Here is a 13,500-nt window from a genome sequence, read left to right on the forward strand (position 1 = left end):
CTGGATGCTGTAGTTGGTGAACTTCTCCAGGCCTCGGAGCTCCACCTGCTCCTTGACTGTGGTGATGTTCTCCATCTCTCCCCACTCTGATGACATGTTGTGGACACATGGGCAGACACAGCAGGGGTCAGGGGTCATCGGCATGTTGGCTTGGTGATGGACATTTTTGGCACGCGGGTGAAATCACCCCTCAACGGCTTCTGACAGACATACTAGGGGTTGGAACATGCATCCAGCAAGACCGACCCAGTAGTGACTTTGAGTGGCAGCACACAAAGCCACAAACGGTCCCCTCACCAACCTTAATCCAGTCCTTTTAACGGACCCCTCACCAACCTTAATCCAGTACTTTTAACGGACCCCTCACCAACCTTAATCCGGTCGTTTTAACGGACCCCTCACCAACCTTAATCCGGTCGTTTTAACATACCCCTCACCAACCTTAATCCGGTCGTTTTAACAGACCCCTCACCAACCTTAATCCAGTCGTTTTAACGGACCCCTCACCAACCTTAATCCGGTCGTTTTAACATACCCCTCACCAACCATAATCCAGTCGTTTTAACAGACCCCTCACCAACCTTAATCCAGTCGTTTTAACGCACCCCTCACCAACCATAATCCAGTCGTTTTAACGCACCCCTCACCAACCATAATCCGGTCGTTTTAACGCACCCCTCACCAACCTTAATCCAGTCGTTTTAACGCACCCCTCACCAACCTTAATCTGGTCGTTTTAACGCACCCCTCACCAACCATAATCCAGTCGTTTTAACGCACCCCTCACCAACCATAATCCGGTCGTTTTAACGCACCCCTCACCAACCTTAATCCAGTCGTTTTAACGTACCCCTCACCAACCTTAATCTGGTCGTTTTAACGCACCCCTCACCAACCTTAATCCAGTCGTTTTAACGGACCCCTCACCAATCCGGTCGTTTTCCCACTATTACTAACCCTACCCCAAACCCCAAACCTAAACATAACCGCAAGCACGTCGCAAAACACATGTCCGACCAAACCAAACTTCACTTTATCCGCAAAAGAAAGTTGTTTGCGGTGGACACAAAAATGATATGAGCTGGATTCGAACCCACTCAACCCAGGAGGTAACCCAGAAGTCTATTGCCTAACGAGGCATGCTACAAGCTGCATGGCTGCTGGAATGCTTTTCTAGAGTCTACTTCATTATAACACGACCAAGTCATGTAAAAGAAAAGGAAAAACCCTGCCCAGTAAAGAAAAAACCCTGCCCAGTAAAGAAAACCCCCGCCCAGTAGGGGAGGGGTTGGGGGAGGGAAGCCTCTGTGGGGCGAGGTTTTCCTCCCCCATCACCTCCCATATGTCTGTCAGAAGCCGTTGAGGGTTGATTTCACCCAACACCACATTTGCGCAAAAGATTCCATTTTTGCCACGGACATATACAATTAGTCAGTGGCGTGCACAGATAGACACTAGGTGGCGCTAGAGCACCTGCCCTTTGCCCTCTGGACAACAATGTGCCCTTTTGACTTTTATTTGTACAGTGTACACTGATATACACACTATTTATGCTCCAAAATCTATAAATCTCACACTATTAAGGCAACCGGCCGGTTCCACATGCTGCACAAGGTGCCCTTTTTTCACTTGAGCACCTGCCCCTCTAAATGTCTGTGCACGCCACTGGAATTAGTATCATTACCAGAAACACATAACGAGATATAGCCCTGAATGACCATAACAGGTATATGTAACTCTGAGAGTGTACAAATGGAAGTGTCTATTTGTACGTCTCTAAATGTTTTGATGAATTGAACAAGGTGGACCCTCTTGTAAACAAGTGTAATGCTTTATTGGGTCGTCCACTCACAGTTAACAGTCTTTGTATTGAATTGTGCTTGAAATGTACTGTAATTCTGCAAACTGTTAATACATATTTCAATCAATCAACCCCTTTTCCCCTCACTGTATATGTTTCTTTTCCCTTTTTACCTCCTTTATGATGAATTCCTGTTCTGTTGTTTGGCTATTTAGAAGTGTCAATTTGTACGTCTCTAAATGTTTTGATGAATTGAACAAGGTGGACCCTCTTGTAAACAAGTGTAATGCTTTATGGTGTCGTCTACTCTCAGTTAACAGTTTTTGTATTGAGTTGTGCTTGAAATGTACTGTAATTCTGCAAACTGTTAATAAATACTTCAATCAATCAATCAATAAATCAATAAATAAATCAATCAATCAATAAATCAGTCAATCAATCAAAGTAGTGGACTCATAGATTATGTGCCATAATATCGTAGTACATCATTGTCATACATATTTCACATAAGGTAGGATAGGAAAATGGCCTGGGTTGAGGAGCTGTTCATCAACGCAGGGAGAAAACAAGCAATGAACACACACACACACACACACACACACACACACACACACACACACACACACACACACACACACACACACACACACACACACACACACACACACACACACACACACACACACACACACACACACACACACACACACACACACCTCCATCTGGAAAGACAGCCCAGAAGACAACGCGGTATCCCTTGAGGACGCCATGCAGCGTCATCCGGGGCGGTTCGGCCCAGGTGATCACTGCCTCGTCTGATGTCACAGAGATGGCACGCACGTTCTGGGGCGGCTGGCTGGGCACTGTGGAGAAACACAAGGTTCCCGGGAAGTTAGTTCAACCTGTGGCGACTGTGGCTCAAGAGGTAGAGCAGGTTGTCCAATGATCCATGGGTCGGCGGTTCAAATCCCGGCTCCTCCTGTCTACATGTCGAAGTGTCCTTGGGCAAGACACTGAACCCCAAATTGCTCCCGATGTGCTGGTTGGTACCTTGCATGGCTTCCGCCGCAATCGGTGTATGAATGTGTGTGTGAATGGGTGAATGTAATGCACAATCTATGTAAAGCGCCTTGGATAAAGGCGCTATATAAATGCACCATTTACCATTTACCATTTAACCCATTCAGACCTGAGATTTATATATGTCAGTACTGGTGCTCAGTAGAGGTCGTCAGGCATTCATCAGCATGGCTGAGGGAAGTAGGGGTGTTGGGGGGGCTGGAGCCCCCCCTCCGCCCAAGCACAGCCCCCCCTCGGACAGGAGGGGAGAAATAATAAGTTTAATCAAAACAGATTTCTGTTACTAGGCCTAATAAATATGCTGTATCACAGTATCGGCGCCTTACCCTGGTTAATTGCCTGTGTCAGTTTGCTCTTGCGTGTGGAGAGGGAAAGTAAAAGCCACTTTTCTGCGTGAAAATGCGCACATTTTGTGGCATGCGCTAAAGCGTGCACACCCTAATAAACGTTCAGCACCTCCTACTGTAAACATCTTCCATGTTCACCAGGTCTGACGACCGAAACCGTTGCTCAATAAAAATTAATCTAAACTGAAAGTTTAGATTGTGAAGACAGTGTGCAGGATTATTTTTCCTCTACTTCTCAGTTCCAGTTATCCGACGCACCTGTCCATCGTAGGTGTGCAGACGGACTTTTTCGTATAGTACTGGTGCTCAACCTTTTTCATGTCAAGGACCTCCCAGAATGATGATCAGGGACCCCCCCCCCCCCCCCCCCCCCCCAGAAGCAAAGGTATACGAGTTAAAAATGTTCACTGTGAACATTCAAAGATTTGTACCACATTTTACCGATTTTTCTACAAGCTCGTAGCGCATTATGAGCTTGTAAATCTGCAATTTTTCAACAGCTGAAGTTTAAAATAATATTTAAAAAATAGTTTAAAAGCTTTAAGTTGACACAAATGCGTTCCTGTCCTAAATGGGTTAATTGAAACCTATACTTCAGGTTCAGCCTACTACCCTTCAGTTCAGTTCAGTTCAGCCTACTACCCTTCAGTTCAGTTCAGTTCAGCCTATACTACCCTTCAGTTCAGTTCAGTTCAGCCTATACTACCCTTCAGTTCAGTTCAGTTCAGCCTATACTACCCTTCAGTTCAGTTCAGTTCAGCCTATACTACCCTTCAGTTCAGTTCAGTTCAGCCTATACTACCCTTCAGTTCAGTTCAGTTCAGCCTATACTACCCTTCAGTTCAGTTCAGTTCAGCCTATACTACCCTTCAGTTCAGTTCAGTTCAGCCTATACTACCCTTCAGTTCAGTTCAGTTCAGCCTATACTACCCTTCAGTTCAGTTCAGTTCAGCCTATACTACCCTTCAGTTCAGTTCAGGTTCAGCCTACTACCCTTCAGTTCAGTTCAGTTCAGCCTATACTACCCTTCAGTTCAGTTCAGGTTCAGCCTACTACCCTTCAGTTCAGTTCAGTTCAGCCTATACTACCCTTCAGTTCAGTTCAGTTCAGCCTATACTAACCTTCAGTTCAGTTCAGTTCACCCTATACTACCCTTCAGTTCAGTTCAGTTCAGCCTATACTACCCTTCAGTTCAGTTCAGTTCAGCCTATACTACCCTTCAGTTCAGTTCAGTTCACCCTATACTACCCTTCAGTTCAGTTCAGTTCAGCCTATACTACCCTTCAGTTCAGTTCAGTTCAGCCTATACTACCCTTCAGTTCAGTTCAGTTCAGCCTAATGAGCCTATACTACCCTTCAGTTCAGTTCAGCCTATACTACCCTTCAGTTCAGTTCAGTTCAGTTCAGCCTATACTACCCTTCAGTTCAGTTCAGTTCAGCCTATACTACCCTTCAGTTCAGTTCAGTTCAGCCTATACTACCCTTCAGTTCAGTTCAGTTCAGCCTATACTACCCTTCAGTTCAGTTCAGTTCAGTTCAGCCTATACTACCCTTCAGTTCAGTTCAGTTCAGCCTATACTACCCTTCAGTTCAGTTCAGTTCAGCCTATACTACCCTTCAGTTCAGTTCTGTAAATGGTCGGGAGAACGACACGCAAATATCTTAAACGTTGTAGAGATTCACTGTTTGTAAAATATACGTGGAATCAATTCGGTAGCAATGCTGTACCTCCCAATGCTTGCCTCGCCTAAATAATTAGAGTCGGGGGGGAGTGTGCAACTCTGGAAACCTAAATCACATTTCCATATCAAACCTGGAGTAATAAAAAAGGCTAGTGATAGATAAAAGGCCCACGCTGTTTGTCCTGTCTGATGTATAGAAGCATCTCTCTCTCCCTCTCCCTCCCTCTCTCTCTCTCTCTCTCTCTCTCTCGATATACAGGCCTGTCTCTGTTCACTCCAGGCCAGGTGCCTGTTGGACTTGGCCGTAAACCCTGGGTCCACTGACCAATGGGCTTTGAGCTCTGTGAATAACCACACTGTCGAGGACAAACAGGAGACAACTTGTGAGGGAAAGGAGAGGCGAGGAGAGGGTATACAGGAAGGGAGGAAGAGAGAGAGAGAGAGAGGGGGCTGGTTGAAAGACTGAGGGGCCATGAAAGAGAGAGAGAGAGAGAGAGAGAGAGTCTGCGGGGGCCAATCGCACCAGGGCGTCACTCTGCAGCTGGCGAAGACGAGGAGGAGGAGGAGGGAGGGAGCGAAGAGGAGTGGAGAATCGAGGAGGGGTTTCATGTGAATCATCCCGTCGCGGCTCCATGCATGCATGCAGCGATGTGAAATTGAAATATTTCACAAAACATAATTCCTTCCGCGGTTCCCGCCCGTTTTCGCGCTCGCAACTTTAACGCGAGGAGATTGGGAGAGTGAACGAGGTGCACGGTGCCGCACAGTAACAGTAAGGGAGTCATGCTCAGGGCCGTGCAGAGAGTGTCCCGTAAGAGGGCACTTTTGGACAAAAATCGCGAAAATAGCAGATCTCCAAGCTCACAACGCGTCACGCTGCGACACGTTGAGAGCTTGTAGATCAGCTATTTTCGGGGCGCAGCCCAGCACTCTTTTGCTAGTGGAGATGCGGTGTGTAACGACATGGATTTCTAAACAAATTTGTTCAACGCAAAATACTGTGTTCAAGTTCAGGAGACTTCGTATAGCCTGGCTCCAGCCCTGAATCGCTAGCCACGCCCATTAAGAAAATAAGTTCTGGCGATTCAGGTCTGGTGATTCTGCCTACGGCGGCGTTAGTGTCGTTCGAAAATCCAATCACAGCAGCTGATTGGCCATCAGCCCCGTCACTCGACAGCGTCAGACAACAAACATGGCTGCCCCCACTGCGGTGACTCACGACCGTATCAATCTGGCTATTAAATCGACGTATGATAAATAGTTTCTTTACAGAAACGACAGGTTTTATAAACATCATCATCCGACATATTTTACCGCTTTTGTTTACATGCTAGTAGCGCTCGTTGGCTGTGGTTTGTTTGGTTAGCAAACGGATTAGCCATAGCCTCATGATTGACAACAACGTCATCTGCTTTCCTACTATTCTGATTGGTTGGTATGAACCAATCACCAAAGACTGCCGCTTTGACGACACCCATCCCATAAACTGCTGCCGTGGGGAGGGCTTTCCGTCTGAATAATGAAGTGAAACGAAATGAAAATTCAGACTAAGTGTCAGGCTAGAGACTTCGGGAACAAAAGCAATTCTCCTGAATGCTGCCTTCCGGTATGGCATGGAAAGGACAGGCATTTACATGTGTTTCACTATCAGTAAATCTGCAGGAGAGGGCAGTCTCTCAGTTGTTTTACAGATGAGTAAAAGGGCAGGGGATGAAGCCCCCTTTGATGTCTATGTGTGCACGTGCCTGCAGGTCATGCTTAATTCACACTCGGTTGCCGTCGCTCACTGAAAATAGCTGTTGTGTGTAGCTTATGGCTATTTATGACTAAGTATAAATCAGGCTTAAACAGGAGAGAGGAAGGAGACGGAGTGCCTTCAAAAAGTACAGCGATATCGGTTTTAACGCATTTAGACCTGAGGTCGATTCTACAAAATGTATTCTAAATTCTGACAGTTTTCTGAAAAACCCATGTTTCTGAGTGGTTCTCAAACTATTTCACGTCAAGGACCCCAGAAATGATATGTAATTGGTCGCCGACACGCATCTGAAAATATGTTGTTGCCCCCTAGAAGCAAAGATTTACGACGCTGGTACCAACAGGACCCACCAACGAAAGAACATTGGATGGACATTACTGAGGAACTGTATGTTATGGAAAAACTAACATTCATACTTATACAAGAGGATAAGTTCTATAAAATGTGGGAAAAGTGGGATCTCTTCTCTCAGCCTAGTGTTAATGCAATAGGATTTCAATGAATGTATCTTGTAATATGAAAAATGCAGCTTTGTCTTTTGTTTTTTTTGTTTTTGTCTTCCTCTTTTTGTTTGTTCTTTTTTTCCTGTCTTGTCTTTTGGTTTTTGGTTTTTTGTCTGTTTTTTCTTCAATAAAAATTAAGTGAAAAAAAAAAAACGTTCGCTCTGAAAGAATATAATATTCAACGATTTGCGCCACATTTTCACGATTTTTCAAAAATTGAAAAAATAGCAGATCTACAAGCTCATAGCTCATCTACGAGCTTGTATATCTGCTATTTTTTCAATAGCTAAAGTATAACATAAGGTTTTAAATGTGGTTTTGGACTAGGGCTGAGGGGAGAGGGGAGAGGGGAGAGGGGAGAGGGGAGAGGGGAATGGGAAACGAGGGACAGAGGAAGAGCAGGAAGAAAGAAAAGGGGAGAGTTGAAAGGAAGGGGAGCGAATGAAGGGCAGGAGAAAAGATGAAAAGAGAGGGAGCAGGGAGACAATGCGCTCAGCTGTGGATAATTACAGGAGAGAGAGAGGGGGGGAGAGAGAGAGAGAGAGAGAGAGAGAGAGAGAGAGAGAGAGAGAGAGAGAGACACAGAGAGATAGAGAGATAGAGAGAGAGAGAGAGAGAGAGAGAGAGAGAGAGAGAGACAGAGAGAGACAGAGACAGAGACAGAGATAGAGACGAGGTAATTATAATTATTTTTAGTATGCTTGTTGTTATCACTATTATCATAATGGCCGTCAATATCACTGTCGCCACGGTGATAGCCACCGGGAAGTGCTGGAGGGCTCTGTGTGCTCTGGACCAATGGGGCTTCAGCCAACTGTTCACTGCAGGGCGGATGAGTGAGGGTGTGTGAGAGAGGGTGTGTGCGTGCGTGCCTGTGCCCGTGCGTGTGTACGTGTGCGTGCATGTGAGTTGTGTACGGGTGGGTGGGCGGGAGGGGGGGAGGTCTGCTAATACGTGTTTGCACAGGGCGGAAGAGACGAACCGTGCGGTCGACAGTGTGCGAGAGTCGGCGTGCATTTGAAATAATTTGTGTTTGCAAACGCTATTTACATTTTCACAGCTCGATGGAAACACAACAAGGAGAGAGAGAGAGAGTCCCATGCATAATGGCGGTGAGGAGGAGACGAGCAGATGTAGAGGTCACGCCGGAGCGAGTAAAAATAGAAAATGGAAAATACCGAGGGACATGTGTTCCGAGAAGCTCTGACATATCGTGGCTTGTCGGGTGGAAACCTTGTATGTCCAAAACCATAACTTTTCAAATAGATTTTTTTTTCACGTGTTCATGAGGTGACAGTACTTCATTTGTAGACCCCTATGGTGTGGTTGTTCGTGCATTGATGTCTTCCCTTTGTATTTATAGATTGTATTTTGTAGATTGACTTTGTTTGAGGGGCGCTATATGAATGGGCAGCTTTGAGTGTTTGTGTAACTGTAAACACAAACATTGCGTAAATACAAACATTGAAGACGAAGGTGAGGACGCAAATTCTAATTGGCCTGAAATTAGATGATGCATTATGATGTATGATGATGAGAACCCCCCCCCATCACTTCACACGGGTGTGATTTAATAAACAAAGCAAGCATTTCACAGGAAAACACACGGAGGACACCGTATATAGGGCATGATCATCTCACAGTTCCTCCCAATTATTTCTTTTTTGCTTCTTTGATTGTTGACCAATAATGGATGTTTATACCCGTTGTGTGTTACTTTCAATCATCCGTATCACTATCAAATCAAGGCAATTTGTATGAGCGCCGAAGTCCTGACTCGCTCATCCCCTAATTCGCGGAAGAAATGTCTCTATGGAGAATAACATGGGGTCATCTTAAAATCATCACATACCTGTATAAGCATTGTGGTTCAAAATCAAAAATAAACAAGCTGTTTCTGCGTTATTGTCAGGGAGGTGTCTCTGTATCGTTTGCGACAGTCAGTCACTCATATTTGATACCGTCTGTTTCTAGCGAAAATGTAACTAATTCAGCAGCAGTAACAATAGTGTTTTCTCTCAGTCAGTTGATTCTTCATATCCATATGAGTGAAACGGCCGGGATGACATGTTTATTTTTCACAGTTCTTATATGAGGCGATCTAAAATCCCCCTATGGGGATTACAATGCAAATAAAAAGTACAAGAACCCGTGGACTAAAGGCCTATTCATAGTCTGGATATTCGGTGGTGAGCTGACCACCGCTCCGGTGGTGAGGTGACCACCGGTGGTGAGCTGAAATAACGTTGAGCGGTTGTGAGTAAAAACAGAGAGAAGGGCTGGAGCGGTGGCGGTGGTTTGCTCTTCACCGCGGCTCGTGACGTCATGTTGTAGTTCGGTGGTAACCCCACCACCGAAAATCCAGACTATGTACAGTATGAGCCTTTAGCGCCCTCTACCGATATCGACGTCAGACTTCGGTGCTCTATTTCTAAAGCATATGTGACCAGATTTGACTGAGAGACTGCTATCACGCAAATTACAGCTTTTCATGTTAGAGAACACAGAAGTGAACCTTTCAAGCCTGTTTTCTCAACTCGCTGTCTATTATTACTCTATAAGCCATATCTCCAAAACTGGTGGGTCAAACTGAACAACCAATATGTCAATTTGAAGCTATGATTCCCTGCTTTCATATGACATGAAAAAACGAAAATTCAAAAAAATCTATGTATATGTATATGTAATTTGTAAGTTGATTAGTCGTATACTGTGGTTACTTTTGATGCGTATGCACCGTCCCAGCATATGACGTCAGGGTATAACTGGCTTCATATGCTAGCTCTCAATGATGACTAGCTTCAATGATGATGTAATAAAGATGTGGATTAAAGGTCCCAATGCCAGAGTGTAATTGGTTTTCGATGGTGACGTAATGACGATATGTTTTAGTGTCGGGAGGATTAGAGGTAATGCTCCTATGTATACATCTATGTACCACTGCCGTATCAGGCACAAGTAGTCATTACGTCATTTGCTGGGACGGTGCATACGCATCGTCATGGGCGAAACTAGTACTTGCGCGCTCTGCTTGCGCAAGCAATTAAAAACTAGACAAGGAGCAGCATCCAAACTGCAATGAGCCACGGCTCAGAGATGATGTGCATATTGTTGAGGGGCGCTAGCCCCTCCTATATACAGATGATGTGCATATTGTCCTATATACAGGATTAATGTTTGTTTTAAAAACGCCATTGACAATGAAGGGAAAACTTACGTCATCTTGTCCCTAACACAAACATTAAATGCCATTAACAATAAAGATAATTTAATGTTTGTTTTGTCACCGTTTGTTTGACATCACCATTACATCACCTAATCATTGCAACATGAGTTAGACTTTAATATAGCGCCCCTCACTTCACACGGGTGTGATTTTTTTATTTTAAGGCTGCACAGCAATGTATCGTTTACTAATCAGCTCTCCACAATGCAGCAGCATGGTCCTGGAGGTCACAAGGCCAAATAGCCCACATTTAAACCATAGAGTATAAAGAAGGATATAGCGACTGAACTGGCGCGAAGCTCCGCCCCCCCTGCAATTCATGTCAGTGGAAGTTGCTCAGTGCGTGCGTGCGTGCGTGCGTGCATGCGTGCGTGCACATACAAGTTGTTACTGTATGTTTTGTAATATAACAAGTAAGACGCGCGAACGCGGGAAGCGAACGCAGCTCGTATATTGCAATAACAACAATTAGAATAAATTACGTACTTTAAGGTTTTTTTTTTTTTTTTTTTAGATTTTTTTTAAGTAATTTTCTTTTTAAAGTTTTTTCTTTTTAAGATTTTTTTTAAGTTACGTTTTTTTAAGTTAAGTTTTTTTTAATTAAGTTGTTTGTGTGTGTGTGTGTGTGTGTGTGTGTGTGTGCGTGCGTGTGTGTGTGTGTGTGTGTGTGTGTGCGTGCGTGTGTGCGTGCATGTGTTTTTGTGTGTGATACAGCTGCGCCCTCTGGTGGTGGGCGGGTGGTGTTACAGCGTGACACACACAGACACACAGACATGATCTGCTGGGTCTCATAGTAAATGCTCACTGCGTTCGCAACAATCAAAATCTTCAAAGTAACTAAAGTTTTCAAATAGTTTTATTTTGTATAGTGGATTAGAAGTAGAAGTAAAATTGTACTTTAAGTAAATGTATACTTTCCACCACTGCGCACGGCGGGTCTGTTTGTGTGTGTGTGTGTGTGTGTGTGTGTGTGTGTGTGTGTGTGTGTGTGTGTGTGTGTGTGTGTGTGTGTGTGTGTGTGTGTGTGTGTGTGTGAGTGAGTGTGTGTGACCCGTCCTCCTCACCGTCCTCCAGTGTGGTGGCGTTGATCTCGGAGCTGGAGGGCCCCGTGCCGGCTCTGTTGAAGGCCTGCACCACCACGCCGTACTGGGCGAACTTCTTCAGGTTGTCCAGGGTGTACACCTCGCTGTCCCCCGTGGCCTTCATCTCCACGATGCTGTACTGGCCGTTGCTGCCCGGCCCGTTCTCCCTGTAGCCGATCTGGTATCCACGGATCACCCCGTTCTGCAGTTCCTTCCTGGGGGCCTGGCATGAGGAGGATATTAACCCATTTAGACCTGAGGACGATTCTACAAATGCCTTCTAAATCATGACAGTTTTCTGAAAACCCCATGTTTCCATGTCAGTCGTTCTCAAACTATTTCATGTCAAGGACCGCCAAAAATTTATGAAATTGGCCACCGACCCGCATCTGAAAATATGTTGTTCCAGGGACCCCCCCTCCCCCCCCCCCCCAGAAGCACAGATTTGAGCTAAAAACGTTCGCTCTGAAAGAATATATATTCAAAGATTTGTGCCACATTTTCACGATTTTTCAAAAATAGCAAATCTACAAGCTTGTAGTGTCGCGCTATGAGCTTGTAGATGTGCTATTTTCCAATAGCTAAAGTATAACACAATGCTTCAAACACCAAAAGGGGTTCCCGCTCAGAATGGGTTAAGGTAGAGAAGAAAGGAAAGAAACATTGAAGAAATTCCATGAATAAGGGCCTTTCTCGGGCCCCGCCTCGCTCCCATTGTTTACATTTTGTTCAGGATCCAAGATGGCTGCAGCACCAGGAGGGGGTGGTGCAGAGGGGAGTGGGGCGGGTCGTCATATGCCCTTACTGGGCTGCGTTCACACATTCAACACACCGGTCTTGTGTCTGAAACCTGTCTTGTGTCTGAACACAGCTATATATCGATGTGTTCTTCCCCCCTCCCCCCCCTCCCCCCATCAAACAAATGTTTGGTCAAACCATTGTATTGAGCTTCCACTGGAAATGCATTGGAGCGGCCATTAAACACTATATACAAAACACAAGACAGTTGTCTTGAATGTGTGAACGCAGCCCAGTAAGGGCATATGACGACCCCGCCCTGCTCCCCTCGGCCTCACCCCCTCCTGGTGCTGCGGCCATCTTGGTTCCTAAACAGAATGTAAACAATGGGAGCGGGGGTGGGGCAGAGAAAGGCCCTTATTAGAACAAATATTTAGTAGAGGTAGTGAAAATAGCCAATCCACAAGCACCAATTGTGTTCTTGTGCAGTAGGCTATTTTAACAAGTTTGGGTCCTGGACGAACATCTAATTTCTGGTTTCGGTCATGGGTTAAAAAGTTCGGGAGCCACCGTGCAGTCCAGGCACCTTGACTGGTAATCCAGCATGACAGTTGCTTGATGCCCTAGTCCCGATCCCGACAAACTTTGCTGTGTGTCTTCCCCCCACCTCTCTCCCCGTTTCCTGTCGAGCTATACTGTATCCTATATTATAACCAATCAGAAGTCTGGATGTCTGTCTAAGAGTCCCGGCTCACCGACTCCAAGCCGGGCGTGGAATGCGAGCGCCCAGTGGGCCACTTTTGGTAAGCAGAACTGGCGCTTCAGGGATGAACCGTGTGTGTGTGTGTGTGTGTGTGTGTGTGTGTGGCGGGATTCTCAATTCACATCCGCTCAAAGTGAATGTCACTGTTTATCTACGTGCCATTATTCAGAATCATTCACTGGGCACCGTAGCTCAGTAACGGCTGATTTATACTCCGTTGCGTGCCGTGTTGCACGCCGAAAATAGCCGATTTACAAGCCGAGCTTGTAAATCGTCTGTCTTTGATGCACGACACCAGCGTGCAACTAAACATATAATATATCACCCTTTATCACCCCCGGGACAACAAACCGACTGGCAAAGTGCTGAAGGGAGACACAAGGCTGAAATGCGTCTGGTGGATGTTGCTGAACTCATTTACTGCCAGAGTAAATACATAAATAATCCGCCCACTGCCGGCGATTTTTTCGTTTTTCCAAGTAGTCACAGAATATTTATATCCAGTACGATCGACGCCAC

General features: G+C 45.5%; 1 protein-coding gene across 3 annotated transcripts in view; it reads right to left on the reverse strand.

Moving 5' to 3' along the window:
* The window catches only part of dscaml1 (Down syndrome cell adhesion molecule like 1), a gene marked incomplete at its 3' end in the record, with an annotated part of 193,388 nt that overhangs the window by 41,650 nt on the left and 138,238 nt on the right, over nt 1-13,500 (reverse strand). For all 3 annotated transcript variants that reach the window (XM_079514495.1, XM_079514496.1, XM_079514494.1), the window contains exons 18-20: nt 11,463-11,703; nt 2,518-2,664; nt 1-86 (exon numbers count right to left, since the gene is read on the reverse strand). The exon at nt 1-86 is cut by the window's left edge and continues 70 nt beyond it. In XM_079514495.1, the coding sequence (XP_079370621.1) occupies nt 1-86; nt 2,518-2,664; nt 11,463-11,703 (474 nt within the window). The remainder of the gene's footprint in view (nt 87-2,517; nt 2,665-11,462; nt 11,704-13,500) is intronic.

Source organism: Electrona antarctica (assembly GCF_951216825.1).
Source record: "Electrona antarctica genome assembly, chromosome: 11".
NCBI lineage: Eukaryota > Metazoa > Chordata > Actinopteri > Myctophiformes > Myctophidae > Electrona > Electrona antarctica.